At 49.6% G+C, this 19,057-nt stretch overlaps 1 protein-coding gene across 1 annotated transcript in view; it reads right to left on the bottom strand.

Moving 5' to 3' along the window:
* Positions 1–19,057, bottom strand: part of TXNRD1 (thioredoxin reductase 1) — a 195,366-nt gene that overhangs the window by 24,850 nt on the left and 151,459 nt on the right. The window contains exon 4 of the mRNA XM_086919159.1: positions 3,043–3,155. Within this exon, the coding sequence (XP_086775285.1) occupies positions 3,043–3,155 (113 nt within the window). The remainder of the gene's footprint in view (positions 1–3,042; positions 3,156–19,057) is intronic.

Consider the following 19,057-nt stretch of genomic DNA (forward strand, 5'->3'; position numbering starts at 1 on the left):
AGATAGCTCAAGTGGAGACAGCGTTTGCTGCAGAGCACGGTGTGTGATCTGTAGGTACTAGGTTTGACCGTTAAATTGGGCACTGAAGGCCTAATGTTAAATGCTGACAATCAATTCAGTTTGTGCTGTGTGCTTTCAAAATGACTATAATTAGCCTAGTTATTTACCTAATCCAGAGGTGTAGGAAGTGTGGGGGACGCGGGGGATTTATCCCACCAGGATTTTGGAGTGAGAGGACACAGGGGACAAGGGTGAAGGGGTGAAGGGGACAAAAATAATCAGCCCCCATTCCTAATCTGCATGCTGCCTCGAAGCTGAGCTTCACACTAACAAAAAGAACAGTGAAAGTTCTGCCCGCCCAATGCCAGCAGACCTCCTCTGGCAGGTAAGAGATTATTGTTGGAGTGTATCCATGCACACTATGGCAATCTCTGAAGTTTAAACAGAGTTAGTGATGCAGTCCCAGTTTAAGCGGCATTCATTCTTCAGTGTATTAAAGACATGGAAAGTCTTCGAAGTTTAAACAGGGGCTCTTGGCTTAAATTCAGCAGGACACTTTCACGAAGTGTCTGCAAGAGCCTCCTAAGCAAGATCATTGAGATCTATGGCACTGAATCATATGCCAGGCACCACAGCCAGAGGTGGGGTTGCCTCTGTAAGTTAGCCCACTCCCTGAAACACCACACGTTTGAATGTTGTGTGTTAGGATCTGCAGGGCTTCTGTCTTGAAGCTTTACCATTTTGTTAACTTTCGCCAGCTTTTTTTTTCATGTCGTACATTTACTGTTCAGAGATTTCATTTGCTGATCTTGCAATCCATGATGGGTCATCTGATGGTGGCTGCATTTCACGTCAGACTGAGCACAGCCAGTATTGACAAGTGCTAGCATACTGTGTTGTGCTAATCGTTTGTATGTGTCTGTGTGGACCAGCTTGTAGGTTTTACTAACACCCTGCGGAGCAGTTGACCATGAACAGAGCCAATGGAATAATGTGATTCTGCAGCTGCTGCTTTTTCTGCATAATTATGGATGTTATGCATTTCTCACATAATCCATCATCTGCTTCAGAGTTTGACAAAAAAAATGTTCTAGGTCAAAAAAAGTTGCTAAAAGTGCAGCAACACGAATTGCCAAGCAGTGGAAAGCCCTTCGGGGAGGTCGACAGATCATCTTTCAGTTACTTATTTCTGTATTTGTAAAGTGGTACACTAATGAGGTGAACATTTTCCTCAGACAGTGTTATGGTTTGTAAAAAATGAAAAACAATGACATTTAACACCATCACAAAATGAGCTGCATTATTCTGCATAATTTGCTTTCTATTGCTGCGTCATTTAGTCAAAGCTGCCACATATTTGGTCCCCCAGTCCACCACCCCCACCCACACAATCCCAGTGGCCGTGGGCAATAACTGCATGGAAAGTTCCCAGTGCTGCCCGTGCCCCTCCCAGAAGGTTAGTGTCTCCTACCCCTGCCTTAGACTAGACATGCATTCCCGGACAGGCAGGGCGTTCTTTTCGTCCTGTCAACTTGCGCTGCTGCGCACTGAGCATCATTTGCTCACATATGTCTCCAGGAACGGTACGGAGTAAATATACAAATGAAGGAGACACGTCCCGAGACGACTCTGTAATCACGGTGTTCGATAACAATCAGTAAACTGCTTGTCAGTTGCATTTGGGTAACTATTCTGGCTGGACGGGCGTGTGATAGATGTCAGTACTGAACACAACCACAGCCTGCAGCTGCAACACAACTCACAGGAAACACTCGAGGGAGGACTCACAAGTCAACAAACGTGACTTTGTGAATCTAGAGCCCTTGCAGAGTCCTGTTTCCAAGCAACATTTCGAAAAGTACCAACGACAGTTTAGTAATGGGAACGGCAGGTCCAATATTACGTCACAGTTTAGAATGTTTATATTCAAATTGGGCGGCAGTTTGAATGGAGGACCTGTGGGATTAGGCTGTTCCTCTCCGGGGCTACAATCGCTTTCAAGTCCTTCGTTACAGTAAGGATCCATAAAACCATGGCCACCTGAAACGCTTCTTATTGATGACATTACTTACAGCTTGCGCCACATGCTTTAAAATCAGAGCAGTGAAAGAATCAGCCACGTCATCACTTAGCATCAGGTGGTCAAGTTTTAGGGATTCCTACAGGGTTCATGACGACATTACAGTCTATTGACATAAGAAGGGCTACCATTTTCCAAAGAGATGAGTGAAAAGTTACACTGGGATCAGAAGTGTAAAAGGTGAATATTTTGCCTGGCAAAGTACCCTCACCCATTACTCAGCAATGCTAATAACAAAGTAAAATAGAATGTTACCATTACTCATCTGAAGGATGAAATGCTGAGGTGGCCTTTCCCCATACCCATACGCTCAACTAGGAATTAACTATAACTTGCTAGAGAATCTGAGGGCTGCCAAATCTATCACATGGCGGCACAAACTCTGGCTGTGCCCATAAGTGGTCACAATTTATGGCTAGTCTATTCCTTTCATGCCACAGATTGTTTTGGCTTCATCTGACTGAGCAGTTCACCAAGTTCCTCACCTTGAAGACATTAAGGACCAGCCATAAACAATTCTATTTCTATATTCATCAGTAATAAAGCACAGACTGACTTGCCTCATAGTTCTTAAGGAGAGTAAGAAAGCACAGGGCGCTCAATACACAAATGTAAACGTAGCTTATTGTCACAGGTTTTACTCCCAAAAGGGACAATTCCGTTTTTCATCTATATGATAAAAATATCATTAAAAAGCCAAGATGCACTTGTAATAGGAATGATATGGATGGTCGAATACAGCCCCCATTCTCATTGAAAAAAACAAGACTATAAAAACCGTGATCCAATGAATGAAATCAACAGTGGACAACATTCCACATCCCATGGGTTAAGACATTAAGTAATAATATTCTCTTTTTTTGTAGCCTTAATGTAGCATGCTATGCTTGGAATCTTAAAGAAATATAGACCATCTGCAGGATGAATTCTCAAAAGCATGAAATCTGAGAAGTTTGGCTTACCTTGACGATGGTTTCAAAGCTTCCGATAAATTTCTGGTTCACAAACACGAAGGGTGCTACTGTCACAGCCATGGTTAGTTCATTCAGTACGTCTTGGAGTTTCCGGCCATTCTCTGTGAAATGCAGGTTAACATGATAAGTCTCCCTTTAATACAAATCCACCAGCGCGTCACAGAGAGGTGCGCCCTGGTTTCATCATTCAGCGTGATCACTCCTTTCACTTCCGTATGGCCTACATACTGTACACACCCCCTGCCTGGGGCAACCCCAGCAATTACTCAACGCAGTTTTGTCGACATGGGAGTGACTAGGCACTTTTTACCTTTGTCTACAGGAAGTTTAGTTACAGCCGACCAGCAGAAAAATTACAACAATGGTAGTCTGCTGTTTCCTGAATAACAACAAATACGAACCTGTGGGATAGCATTCATATTTCAGAATATGTTGACAACAAAACTAATAGCTGACCCGGATGAAAGAAACCAGTTCACCAATCACAGTTTTTGCTTACACCGGTCCCCTGACCGATTTCTTGAACCACAATGGATCTAATTAATCAACCAATCGTAAAATATCCTTCACCTCTCTTCACTGGGAAAAGTTACATTGAATTCTCACCCAAATCCAAAGAGGAATAGAAGACTGTAATTGGGTCTCTTCAAGAGGTGAAGCGTGCAATCACTCTGGGTCAGATCACTGAACTTATTTCACATTTTTTTCCAAAGCAAATTGTATTAATCATTGGTAATGTTAACTTTACATGTTATTACAAATACTTTAAAAAGTCCTAATAATAATGCTTGAAAAATAAAAAGAAAGAAATACAAACAAGCTTAGTAGAGTACAATAAATTTTGTATTGCTTGCCCCATTAGTTTGAGAATAATACCCACAGAATATGCATGGGGAAAGACAGACACCCATAAGGATGAGCTTAAAGATGGACCACAAATCAATGCATTAAAAAAAGAGCTACATATCGCTATCAGAGATCATATCATCTTGTACAAAGAGAGAAGCTTTTCATTGAATTAAACATCCTTCCGAAACTCTTTCCAATCCTCCAATTAATTTAGTTTTTCCTGCTGCTATCAGGGTCCGGGATAAGGAAGCATGTTGTTTTGCAGAAGTTTGAGAAAACAATAAATGATCATGTGTTTCAGTAGTGCCAAATAACTATATCTAACATGGCTGGGTATATTTACTTTGATTAATTCACCAACAGAAAGGTAACTAAGCAACAAAAAAAAAAGAATATTTACATTCACAAACGAGTGAACAGTTAGAAGCAGTTTTGCTTATTACATTTTTTTTAAATAAGACATAATACAAATGGAAGGCACCCTGAGACATAGCGAGATGTGTTTGGTAGTGTCCTCAGTAAGTTAATGATTATTTTATGGTGCTCTGTATAGTGCTCATCAAACTGCGTGCCTTGCAGTCACTTCGGAGCACCTTCTCATACAAAGGTTATACATTGGGTTAGTGCAATGTGATCCTTCTATTGTATGTATGATAGTGGAGGTTGGAGGTGGATAGTGGAGGTTGAAATATATACAGCTCACAGCCCAGGAGCTGATCGTCCCATCATGGCTGTTGGGGGAGAATCTGGGTATGGGAGTATGGTGACTGTAGTGTTCTGCTGGACACGTTCTAGTGTACCAAGAATGTGCTGTACATAAACCCTACATCCACCCATCACAGGCGTCACAGGTCAGGTAACCCTGCTAATAAAAGGGTCTGTGCGCATGTGCCCTGGGCCAGTTCCTGTTACTGTAAAGCTGTGTCTGTGTCATGATTACATCTGCATGTGGGACTAGACCCAAGACACTTCAGTGACTAGTTCATGGGAGTGGAAGGGGGGGGGGGGGTTCTGTACTCTATCGGTTGTAGCTAGTATAGCTAGTGTCTACACGAGATTCGAGCAATGAGCATCATTCTCCCAATATATAGATTCAATAACATTTAAACCCTCTATCGATATCCAGAGGCTTTTAGGAGAGTGGTGACTGCAACAAAAACACATCAAGCAAAAAACAGATGAGGTTTTAGGCTGCTCATTATCAGCAACTTTGCTTCAGCCTGGTCCATCCTCTGGTGTTTCCTCTGTACTCTGCAGGCTTGTGGTTCATTGGTCCATGCCTGCTGCCAATCAACCTCCTTTTTTCCAGACCAGATGGGAAACACTTGATTTTCTACTCTCACTTCTGGCCTGGTCCTTTCCCATGCATCTCAGAGTTGCAGAAGGCAAAGTACACTTAGAGAAAGAGGAATCTTAATCTGGCAGAAGGAAGTCTGCTGTAGTCAGCACTGAGTGAAATAGGCCCATTAAGTTATTTTTCAAGTCTAAAACTACACTGCAGGCTTCAATGGCAGACCTGAGACATATTTTAGGAAGTTACTTTTGTGGATGTCACAATGAAAGCTGCAGCCCACTAGTAGCAGTTAATTTACAGGTCCTTTGTAAGTGTAGTACCATATATCAAGGACTTATAGGTACATTTAATGTGCCAATCAGGTGGATGCCCATTATACCATGTTTAAAGAAAAGAGAACATGGACATTAGCACTGGCTGGCAGGGGTAACGTGCACAGAGTCATAATGCCAATAAAAACAAGTACGGCAACAGAAGAAAAACATCTGGGGTAATACCATGCAAAGAATGGTCATTTATAACAGCAACAGAGAAATAAGATGTGGAAGTGTCAGAGAAAGAGCTTCCATGATACTCCATGGCTAATCTAAATTTTTGTCACTATATTCAAGAGAAGCAAGCAGAACATTCAGTCGTTCCTTGGTAAGAACCAAAGGGAGGGGGAAAAGTAGTCTCAAGAAGGTGGAGCTACATTCCACATACATCAACCCAGTGCTTAATTTGTAAAATATTAAGTGCCAGAGCTCTGATCAGGAGGCCACTGCAACTTGCACCACCCATCGCCCCAGTCATCGCTGCCAAAACAACTACTAACCATCTCTCTCACCTGCAAGTGCGAGATTTCAGATTATTCCGGGTCCCCGAAGCTAAAGGAATGGCTGGGGAGGGAGGTATTAGTAATTTTGTAATGTATATTGTTTTCCTAAACAACTGATATACTTCTAATCTCAAAATTACATGAGCAGCGCCACCTTGTGGCAGACTACCCTAAGTGTAGTGTTGACAATTAGGTGCCGGTGCCGAGCACCGTAAACCAATTAAGTGCCGGTGCTCAGCACGGGAAAGCTCCGGCTTAAATTAACCCCTTCACTGCGGCGGCTATTCCGCCGCAGTGCTAAGCGGGCGGGGCGGCTGCATGCTGGTGACGGAACTGCTCCATCATCAGCCACGGTTGGGCTGTGCTCATGACGGAGCGGTTCCGTCATGGCCCCGCCCGCTCAATAGAACGCGCCGCGCAGGCGTGGCGGCCGGACCATGACGGAACCGCTCCGTCATCAGCACAGAGCCACCGCAGCTGATGATGGAGCGGTTCCGTCATCAGCATAGAAAGGGTTAAGCACTGCATCAATCCTGCCCCAACTCTCTGTGTTTTGATCAGGGGTGTAACACATGCCCCTGCAGCCCGTGCAGGACAGGGCCCAACCCTCCAGGGGGCCCCCAATGCTTCAACAAGACCCCATTCAGCCCAGGGTCAATGAATGTCTGTGAGATATGGAAACTTAAGGGGCCCTCCTCACATTCTGCGGTGGGTCGGCTCATCATCTTGCTTTAAACTATGGGTTTTGACCACGCAAACACAACACCAAAGGAGTCCCACAAAACATCAGCCCATTGTGTGCCCCTCACTCAATTAGACTCAGTCTAGAGGCTTTGAATTTCTTCAACTAATCTAATTTTACTAAGAATCAACAGGTTCCAACTCCTGGATTTAAAGGTGCACCTCCAAAGTGCCATTACTCTATTACTGCATCACGGTATTAACCTACTATTTAGCAACATATAATGAATGGGTGTATTCTACAGTCAAAAAGAATGCTGCAAAGTAGTGTGCTATGAAATAGGGTCACTACTTCATTTATTGTAGCATGACTATGCAGAATAAAAGGGCCCTTGGGTTCACCAGCCTTCACCTCCTACAGGAATAGTGACCACGTTCCGGAAGTGCTTAGTGAGAGTAGAAAAGTTGCATGTACACCTCAATCTGACTTTCTTTTATACTAGCTATCTCCTTAGGCATCCTAGTGATGCTGAATGAAGTAAACAGCACTTCCCCATCACTCAAACTCCTATCTCAGTTAACCAGCATCAGCTATTGTCTTACAGGGAGTGCATATGCATTGTAGAGAATGAGATGACCAGGTGACTCAACTTGGACCATAAAGGCTGCAACAAAATGGTAGATTTAACCATTGTAGAAAGGAAAGGTGTGCGTAACAGCGCCCTGTCCTAGGTAGCAAAGCAAAAGACTGAATATGCTGAAGTATTTTCCCTCTGGATTGAGGGATTGAGGGTTTTCTGCTGGAACATGGGACAGAAAAGGAGATAGCGTGCCACGCTGAGGGTAAGACAGATGGAGTGGAGCAAGGGCCTAAAAATATATATATTTAAATATTTACACAGAAGCGGGGATACAATAAAAGCATACTATGCAATGGTATGTTATTAAATTAGAGTGAAACCTCATCAGTGACACAATATAGGATGGAAATTACTTCTGGAGTTCACCTATCTAGACTTGCTGTTAAGAGAGTGTCAATTTTCAAGAAGGGTCAGTGGAGAGTAGAAATTGTCCTTTGGCTCAAACAGTATGAACCCACAGTCCCTTCACTCATGCAACTGCCTTCCAATCCTCCTCTTATGGGGGTCTGCGGGCATGCCACACTATAGGATACTAAGCAGCTCTGCAACTTTGGAAGCATTGTGGTAAGCTTATGTTTCCTAGTTTCCTAAATGGAGTCATGTACCCCTTCCATAGACAGTCTGCATTTAACGTTAACCTGTAGAGGAGCAAAACCACATTTCTAGTGTGTAAGTTTTCGTTGGCGAAATAAAGCATTGTCCTACTTATTCCCTTTACCTTGTCATTATGGTTTAGAAAAATATACTTCTTTGCACAATGACTTCTTCAAACATTTTAAATTATTTGTTTAATTAGTTCTAGTAATTTTTAACCAAAGTACTCTAAAAAAGAGCAGTGCAATTGGAGGTAGACACAATAAATCCACAGCAAGGGATAAGAAGTAGACCAGTTGGGCATTAGATGTTTTTTGGGAGACAGCCCTGATGGACTTGGCCTCGGACTAAACATAGTAGCCAGAAGCAGTGATCTGTGTGGCGCATCCACAACCTAGAGAATGGCAGTGACATCCAGAGAGTAGCTGTGCAAGGCCAAAGGAGTTGGCGGATCTCCATGGGCTGTGGCGCCCAATCACGGAGACCAGAGAGAGCTGGGTGAAGCTTGCTGTTAGCTGCGGCGATAATCGACCGCTCTGAGCAGGGGGCCACTCAGAGGAAGTGGACCGGTTGCGGATGTAGGCTACAGCGTCGTTGCCCTCTTGTCTGGCTGCAAGGCGAGCGCCACTCTGCAAGGATTTACTTAGCAAACAGAGGTGATGAGGAGCCTGCAGGCCCTGACACTACTGAGTAATGCCTGGTTTAAGAAAGTCTGATAGACAGGGCAAAGAGGATCAACACCGGCAATGCAAGTAGCCCAGTCGGGTTGCCAGTGGACTGTAGTTCTACGATAAGATGGCCAGGACCCTTTAGGACCTTGTACAACTTTAAAGACCAAAAAAGAGCAAATTACAGAAAAACAAACAAGACTGAGACCTCTTGGCTGTTCATATGAGACTGTAACATTGTTAGCAATACACGTATAAAACACAATGGAGGGGCACTTAAAGGGTTGCTCATTTGTCGGTTTGGATGCTGGACTTGTGTTTGGTAGTGGGGAGTCTGTCAGGATCTGAATCCTGGACCATAGCGCCTGCCTAGTGTGAGGGACTACATGTCCCAGAAGTCCCGGCGGCATGGAGGCGGGAGCTACATAATCGGACTGAACCCGGAAGTCGGGTTGTATCGGATTCTGTTTTGTGGAGTGAGCTAGCGGTGCGGCTGCCCGTTAGTCTTTGTGCATTCCGTGGTGCTTCGCTGGTATATGCGCGAAGACACGGACTTTCTGCTGGGTCGGAACCTTTACCATTTTGGCGGTGAAGTGAGGGGGCATTCTCCCCACTGGAGTGGAGTGGTGTAGTGCTTCGCCGGGACTGTTCGGCGCGAAGACACAACCACCTTTGGATTCGAGATTCCTGGACGGAGGAGGCAGGTCGGCTGGCACGCGCGGTGGCGCTGTGGTGCTTCGCTGTAGTGAGAGCGAAGACACGGACGCCGGACAGTGTTTTTTTTTGCCAGACTTTGGGAGGTAAGGCTGAGGGAAGCCTTTTTGCGAGCAACGCTTCGAGGACAAGAGAGGAGCCGGTTTACTGTCAACAGGGGAGCCCAGTGGCACTGTAGACTCCATTGGTGGTTGGCGGTAGGCAATGAGACTCCCATTCCTTTTGAGCCTCATGGATTTTGTTTCTTCTTTTTTTTCCTTCTGTTTACTCGTTTGTTTCGGGCTCTGGCGCGATAACCTTGGATTCCAGCTCTTGCTTCTGAGACGGAACAGGAGGAGGGGGTTGGTGAACCTTATTTGATCTTGTTGTTAGAACCGGTGAAGGGCGAAACCTGACTTGCTTATTAGTGTCTTCGGGGTGTGAGACTCTGGTAGGTACATGAAGGGGGGGTTCCAAACGCATAGAGATCTATGATGGGAGTGCAGGAAGGGAGTAGCTTGTGCTTGTGTCATTGTAGATACCTCTCAGGGGATTCACGCACAAGAAGAGCGTCAGGTGACCGCGTTGGTTGTTCTGCACCGGTGCTCGTAGCAAGGTACGATTATCGTCTCATTAGAGAAGTCTCCGGGGGGCGTGGCTTAGCACGCGAAGCAAATGGTCGCCTGCGGGTAGAGCTCCGTGCCGAGTTCCCCTTCCCGACGCTGTTCTCCGGGACAGTTCTGCCCTGAGGCCGCCGAAAACCACCGGCGAGTGCCCCACCAGACCCGACGCGGCGCCTGTCCAACTTTGGCGCGGATCGGACCCGCGAAACCGCACCGGGAGGTGCCGGCCGCCCGCGGCCGCGAAAGTTGCAGCCGGCCCGGGCGTGGACCCAGGAAACACCGGGGATCCAGCAGCTGCGGTAGGCCCAGAACCGAGGCCGACACCAAACGCTAGCGGACCACGCGCCAAAGCACCGGAGGCCGCCCACCCCCCATGACGGTGAGGAACTGGGGCGAGATGACCTCACAAACCCGGCTGGACTTCCCAAACACGCATTAAGGCGGATCGGCGGGAGTGCTCTAATCGCCAGGCCTGGACGCGTCACCCCTGCATCGGGAGCTACACTGGCCCTGAATCATAGCGGTGAGGAGTGGAGAACGGCTGGGCTTCGGACGCCTGGGGAGCTAGAGGGCAGTGGAGGCTGGGGCACGCAACACGACGCTCGCCGGCAGCCACACGCGCCGCGACACACGGGGCCCCGGTCGCAAGCAGCACCCATTGGCTCCGCAACACAACGAGGCCTGCGACCCACCGGCGCTACCCCAGGCGCACACCGAGGGCATAGCGACGGCTTGAGGGGACGGAGACCCGCACCACCTGCGATCAGAGCGAAGCTCAACACCGAGCGGCTGCCATACGAGCGGAACCAGCCGCCGCGCCAGCACAACATACAGCCCACTGGGATCCACACAGACCCTGAGCCCCTTGCCATAAACGGGCTCACGACTCAAAAGGGGCACATCGCGGAACCGCGCCACACACCCAGATATACCGCGCAGCACCGAGGTGCGAGGCGCCCAGCAGCTGTCTGCCCTCCTAGGAGCGACCGAGTGCCACGCGAACACCACGCAGATAGAGCCTAGCGACACCGCCAGCCGGGCCCCAACCAGCAGCAGACGACCCTCACCCACCTCCCCGCCATTGGCCGGGCCGGACTGAACCGTGCCGGGACGAGGAGAGCGGACTCCCCGTAGGACGCCGATGTCTGGCGGGACCAGGGCGCGGACTGGCACTGGGGGCACGAGGCCTAAAGGCGACATGAACAAAACTAGCAAAACCACAGACCAGGACCAGACGGCAGCGAAGCTCGACGTCATGCTGGCAGCCATGGAGCGGCTAGAAGAATCAATTCAACTCACACGCACCTCCTTGGCCACTAAGATCGACAGTGTGGCCATAGACCTTACGCATCTCCGCGAAGACCACAAAAAACTCGCTGACCGCACCTCGATGCTGGAGGGAACCGTGAAGGAGCTCCAACCCCAAGCCAGCCGGTCGCATACCCAAATACAGGACTTACTGAACCGAGTGGAGTTCCTTGAAGACCGGGCCGAGGATGCAGAAGGCAGGGCGCGGAGGAACAACGTACGCTTGGTCGGCGTCCCGGAGAAATGGGAAGGGAGAACACCGGAGGAGCACATGGAAAAATGGCTGACATCCATCCTGCCTGAGGGCTCACTCTCGCCTCAATTCGTGGTGGAACGCGCCCATAGAGTACCGACTGCGCCCCTGGCTGCGGGCTCCAACCCAAGGCCCATGCTCCTCCGCATCCTGAATTATAGAGACCGGGACTCCATACTGAGAGAAACACGCAAACTTGAGGAGGTGAGAATCGAAAACACCAAAGTAATGTTCTTCCCGGACTACACCATTCATGTACAAAGGCAGAGACAATCCTTTTTAGCCGCGAAGAAACGCCTGCGCCAGCAGGGCCTACAGTACTCCTTACTATTCCCTGCGAAACTCAGAGTGATAGCCGGGGAGAAAACCCATTTCTTCACAGACCCAGATGAAGTGGAAGCGTGGCTGGACAGTGGCACGGATACAGCCCCCAGGACCCCGGCAACCAACGCGAACAGATACCAACCCGGCGGGAACAGGAGACGACGGCGCCCGAAGCAGCGGACGCAGGGGCGCACGAACGGGCCAAGGAAGATGTCTCCCCCTGCCGACGCCACGCAGCAGGAAAAACAAGACGCCCTCCGCCTTGTGCGGGAACTCAGCAACTCCCCAGCGCCTAGCGACCCAACTGGCAGCGGCACACAAGACCCCCCAAGCGACGACGAAGCAATCTACGGAATGTCGGACTCTCCTGCGACAGATCCTGGACCGGACGTCACCCCCCAAACCTCGGAATACATCGGCTAACTGTCTCCTAGAGCATATCCACCAAGCCCCCCACAGGAACACTCGAAGGGCCACCCATGTGGAGATTGCGGACACAGACTGAGCACGACTGGCCCGACGAGACCTCCGGACAACTGAGAGCTGCACCTCGTCCTGGCGATGGCCCAGCGGACGCTGGGCGGCCGGCCCCCCACTCCTGTGGCCCGCCACCCTGCTGCACACGAATCAAGACACGTAACGTATGGCATTAAATGTTGGTTTTATACCTATGACTTTTACAGTTGGGGCTGACTAGGGCCTTCACATACCCACCGGGAAGGGGAACGACCCCTCTTCGATGACTCTACGAACACTTGGCCAGCTGCTACTGCTAGCACTGCACGGCCGCCCCCAGAACTGAACTAAACTTTGTTACTCTCCTTGAGAGCATGGACGGGAGCACGTTTGCCCACCGACCTCTTGGTATTTCGCATGTTTGCGATGTTTATTGGCTACCTGTTTTATTGGCCACGTTAACTACCCGTTTTCCCCCTTCACAAGACTGCAATGGCATGCGGGCCAATCACTATTCCTTACGAACTGCGGGCGGGCGGGGGGTGGGACGGGGTGGCCACTCTGGGGAGACCGTCAATACAAAGCAATGTCTGTGATCACTATATGCACATGGAACGTGAGAGGGATGCACACACCGTCCAGACGGTATCAAATATTCTCATACCTCAAACGCCATAATGTACATGTTGCTCTCTTACAAGAGACGCATCTCTGTGCGAAGGAAGTCACCACCCTGCGCCGCAGATGGCGTGGCCACCTATACGCCACGCACCACTCTTCTTACGCTAAGGGGGCGCTGGTATGGATACGTCCGGGCACCCCGTGGATAATGCAGGACGCCTTGGTGGACCCCGGGGGGAGACATGTAGCAGTCAGGGGCAGGATAGATGGGAACCCGATAGTGCTAGCCTCGATATATGCACCCAACACAGGGATACAGGATTTCTTAACACAACTGTCCAGCACCCTGGCGCCATGGCACGGCACACAGTGGATACTGGGCGGGGACTATAACTGCACACTGGACCCTTCTCTAGACCGTTCTCGTCCCCCGCGCCCTAACTCCCCAGCTCTTCATGCAGCGCGAGCCCTCCTAGATTGGTCCACGCAATGGGACCTGCTAGACGCATGGCGTAGCCACAACCCAGACACCAGGGCCTACTCCTTCCACTCAGGGGCACATAATCTGCATGTACGCCTAGACAGATACATGGTATCCAGGGACTTACTACCGGCGATACGAGACACGCAATACATGGGCCGCACGCACTCGGACCACAACCCTCACTTCATGACACTCACCTGGGAACAGCCGCGACCACCAATCCCCACCTGGCGACTACAACCAGATCTCTTGCTTGACGGCACATTCAGATCCTCGATAGGGGCGCAAACAGCACAACACTTCGAGGAGAACAACAACACTGCCTCCACACCCCAGATAGAGTGGGACGCGTTCAAAGTGGTCCTGAGGGGGCTATGCCTCGGAACCCAGGCACACACCCGCCGACAGCTGGAAGCAGACCTGAAATAGATAGAAAGGGATTTACTGCACAAAGAGCAAGGGGCGACGGGAGGGGATGATACAGAGCTGCTTGAGACTAGGGCAGAACACGACAGGCTGATAGGCAGACTAAAACAAGTCAACTTCACTGCACACTCAGCACGCACACACCGCTACGGCGACAAGCCGGGCAAACTCCTAGCCTGGCTGATAAGGCGAGAAGACCGCTCCGCCCCGGTAACGGCCATAAGCCCTACTGCGGATACCGTGGTGTACACCCAGGCGGGCATACATGCAGCCTTCGTAGCGCATTACAAGACACTATATCAGTCGCAAATGGCCAATCCGCAACCGGACATCCAAGCATACCTGGAGGAACTCACACTTCCCGCCCCGTCCGATGACCAACGAGACGAGCTCGGAGCCCCGTTGGTAGCGGAGGAATTACGTGAGGCCATATTCGCCCTCTCTAACGGGAAGACCCCAGGTCCGGACGGACTGCCTGCAGAATACTACAAAGCGTATTCTGACATCCTAATCCCCGAGCTGCTCAGAACATACTCGGCGGCTCTAGACGACTCATCCTTACCAACATCCATGAACGAAGCCATACTAGTATCGCTTCTCAAACCGAACAGGGAAGGGATGCTCCTCGGGTCATATAGGCCGTTAGCTCTGCTCAATACGGACTACAAAATCCTGGCATCAGCACTGGCCCGTAGACTAGCGACCCTGGTACCGGCCCTGGTGCACAAGGACCAGAACGGGTTTGTCCCAACGAGATGCACCTCCCAGAACATCCGGAGGCTGTTCCGGGTGCAGGAATACGCAGCCCAGACGTGGCCGAGATCGGGTTGCCTGGTGTTGGACCTAGAGAAAGCGTTCGACTCTGTCGAATGGCCCTATTTATCGGCAGTGCTACGCAAGTTTGACCTGGGCGATGACTTTCTAGAATTGGTCGGCCTGCTATATGGGAAACCTGAGGTGAGGGTACGCACTGGCAAGTTGGTCTCGGAGCCCATAAAGGTTAGAAGAGGCACCAGACAAGGTTGCCCACTTTCCCCACTACTATTCTCCTTGGCGATTGAACCACTGGCTGAACGGCTGCGCACCAGCGGAGCACTGTGGGGTATCCCGCTAGCGGATGGCACGCATGCAGTGTCGCTATACGCAGACGATTTACTCTTATATATCAAAGACCTTGAGAATGTGCCGCAGGAACTGTCGGACATCTTCCGCACGTTCGAATTGATGTCAGGCCTCAAAGTTAACTGGGCCAAGTCAGGGGCTTATTCGTTCACCCCCGACGCTCCGGACCCGGCACTTCACATTAATAATGAACGACTGACATGGTACCAAACCACGTTCAAGTACCTGGGCATCCATGTATACAGGACGCCCCCAGACATTTTAGACGGCAACCTGACACGGGCCATAACGTCTGTTCGCACACAGGTCGCCTTCTGGAAAACTCTCCCCATCAACGTGCCAAGCAGGGTAACCTTAACGAAAATGATAATACTCCCCAGGCTCCTATACTACTTTGCCAATCTCCCACTCTACATCCCGGTCCGCATATTCAGAGAGCTGGAATCCATGCTCAGAGATCTGATCTGGAACACAGGCAGGCCGAGAGTAGCACTGACGAAACTCTACAACCCGGTCACTGAGGGCGGCGCAGCAGTCCCGAACCTAGAGCTCTATTACCTAGCAGCACAAGTGCAATGGGCAGTGGCCTGGATTTCGGGCAGGAATCTCGAGGACACGGCTACGGCCACAGACGTCCTTTCCCAACTGCAGGTACTCACCCTATTTCACCCGCTGACGAGCCCTAGGAAGCACCCGCAGCTACACGTGGCTGTAGCCACGAAATGTTACGACAGATGCTTACGCCTCACCAGACCCACCATACCGTATGCGCCAGCGCTACCGCTCCTGGGCACCCCCAAAGCCACGTCAGTCGTGACAGAGGCGACACTGGCACAGTGGACCCACGCAGGCATAGAGACCATGGCAGATTTGTACGCAGATGGCGCTTTACTCTCCTTCGAGGCACTGACTGCTGACACGGGACTACCCGCGGGACAATTCCTGCAACATGCCGCAATACTGCGGACACTTACACGGAAATGGGGGAACATCGCTGACGAACCGCCCACACACCAGTTAGTGCAGTGCATGCACGTGATGGGCAACGGGACGCACGTGGTGCACTGGCTGACGCAGGCGCTACTCTCGCACACCCAACACGCATTGCAACCTCTCCGGGACAAATGGGCGGAGGACAGAGGGAAGGCATGGACGGACAAGGAGTGGGCGGCGATACTCTCAGGCCCCCGCAACATTCCCCGCAATGCACGTTTCAAACAGATCCAATTTTATGTTCTACACCGCGCATATCTATCCCCGGACAAGATAAACTTGTACTTCCCGGGCACGGGAGCCAAATGCCCGAGGTGTGACACGGAGGGAGCGGATCTCCTCCACATGCTGTGGCAATGTCCCCAACTTCGGGCATACTGGCACTCGATACTCACGACACTGAAACGATGCACGGCAGTGTCGATCCCGCTCTCGTGGGAGGCGTGCCTCCTGGGCCTCTTTCATAGGACCAAACTGAACAGGGTGACTTCCCGCTTCTGGGACCTTGGCCTCATCACAGCCAAAAGACTCATCACGAAGCACTGGAAGCGGGCGGCACCACCAGCGGCGGAGCACTGGCGCGCATCACTAGATAACTGGGCGAAAGCGGAAAGTATATCATTACATAATGAGGAGACAGCGGGATTGCGTAAATACCCCATAGCGGTGCCTTGGGACGATATGATCCGCTCTTTCCACAATGGACCACAGGCACCAGATACTCCTGAGAGACAGACACCCCCAGATGGGGAACATAGCGATGACCAACACACTCCAGGTGCCGCAGACGACAGACACAACGCTCATACACCTGACCCCTAGGCACCCCCCCCTCTACTCCCCCCCCCCCCCCGGCTCAGCTGACACGCCAGGATTGCCGACACCCTCCTGCATCGCCAGCGTACTTCCCACACATGCAAGATCAGACACGAGCCTGCTGCAACATTGCCACTGGGTCCTCCCCCCCCTCTCTCCTCGCCCCCCCCCCACCGTAGGCCCCACCAGCCACTGCACCGCACGCCCCACGACCCCAAGTTTGACACCCCCACCCCGTTACGTTTTCATCGAAGTAGCTTGATTGACGGGATACAACAACTAAGACAGCATGATCACGCACTGTTTGAACGCTGACATTCTCGGCGAACTATTGTGATATACTCTGCAGACTACTCCATGATCTATGTATGCATTACCTTGAATATTGAATCTTCATACATTGAGACTCTGTATGGAATATGCTTGTATTCTTCTTTTCTCCTTTGCATTGAATAAAAGACATATTTAAAAAAAAAAAAAAAAATTAGAGAAGTCTCCGTATAGAGATGCCCTAGAGTGGTTGTAACGAGTTCTTCCTTTGTTTTTCAGATTGATCCTTTTCCGGCCGCGCCATCCCGGCCTTAGACATTTTCCCTCGTCAGACCACCTCTAAGCTCTGGGTACAAGTGTGAACCGAGTTTGGGGAGGTCTGGAGGTGGACCCTTTTGAGCATCACCCGGATCCCAAAGAGCTGGGCGATACCCGACAGAGTCAAAGGGACAGTGGTTGTGCTTCCCCGGAGCCACAATAGCAACCGCAAACTACTGGGTCGGCAGTTCTGTGCATATTAAGTCCTGCTCTAGTGATATTTGGACAAAATATCGTTTTAGAAATATCGAGCTACAGAAATATTGAGTTCTAAATATCTTGACATAAATGTCGTGAGAAGAATATCGATTTTTTTTAGGTAAGTAATATTGTTTTCAAGAATAACTGTTGTTAATACAGTTTTCAATAATGCAGTTGTAAAAATTATAGTTTTCTAATTATCTTTATGTGTTTTAGTTCATATATTAATATTATATGTAAAATATTGTTTGTATAATTGTTAACAGTATTTTTAAAAATAGTTTGTAATTTTAGGTGATTTATCATTTTAATTTGACTGTTAAGAGAAATGTATAGTATTGTAGCGGGTTGTGAGGATTTTATGGGTACAGGATGGGAAGTTAATTAAGTAGAATGAATTAGAATACATTTGTAATTGAATATTAATTATTTAATTATTTAATTGATCATTAATTATGTACATTGTATAATTATTATATTTTTTAAGTTATATTTTAGGTGCGGTTATTGAGTATGTAGGAGTATAGGGTTGGAAGTGAATTAAGTAAAAATTGACTGATAATGTTATGTTATGTTATGTTATGTTATTGGTTCTTGTACCGCGCACAGCTGCCCCAGCAAAGGGGCGTCCTGGCGCCAGGAGAGATAAACACAACATCACAGAACGCAGCAAAGTCAGGAAAGATTAGTTAAAAAGAAAAGTTTTGATGGCACGTCTGAATAGCAGTAAATCTTCCATAGCTCGGATTTCACTAGGAAGAGAGTTCCACAATTTGGCCGCCACTACCCGAAAGGAGCGGCCACCCATCCTGCTAAGCAGAAAGCGTGGAACAACAGCCAAATTCTGACCCATCGATCTCAAGGATCGAGAAGGAACATATGGGGTCAGTAAATTCCTCAAGATAGGTGGAGCCATACCTTTCAAAATTTTAAAAGCTAGGCAGAGCACCTTGAACTCGATCCGGCGAGCGACAGGCAGCCAGTGGAGCGATTGCAATGCTCTAGACGCCAAGCAACGACGAGGCAATCCTAGTACCGCTCTTGCGGCGGCATTCTGCACTCGTTGTAGCCGCATGAGTTCTGCCTTGTTCGTACCTGCTAGTAAGACACTGGCATAATCTATCCTGGATAGGATCGAGGCCTGGACTACAAGCTGTCTAGTAGAGGCGTCGAAAAATTTAAGCACCGGCCTGATACCCCTAATTATGCCGAAACAGGAGGCAGCCACCCTCTTAGTTTGGCAGATGAAGCTCAATGTAGGGTCCAGCCATACCCCGAGATTTTTTATCTCGATGGCAGGGGAAGGAATCGTTCCTAGCTCGGGGGGCCACCAGATGTCATTCCACCATCCAGGTTGCTTACCCACCACCATCACCTCGGTCTTCTTTGTGTTCAATTGGAGGCAGTTTAGGTTCATCCAATTGGCCACGGCGCGTAGCCTCTCACAGAAGTTGTGGGCGTCCACAGCTGAGTCCCCACTTAATGTGACTGCCAGCTGCGTGTCGTCCGCATAGGACACCATTGTCAGGCCCCAGCGTTTGACTACCGCAG

Source organism: Lissotriton vulgaris, chromosome 1_1 (genome assembly GCF_964263255.1).
Source record: "Lissotriton vulgaris chromosome 1_1, aLisVul1.2, whole genome shotgun sequence".
NCBI lineage: Eukaryota > Metazoa > Chordata > Amphibia > Caudata > Salamandridae > Lissotriton > Lissotriton vulgaris.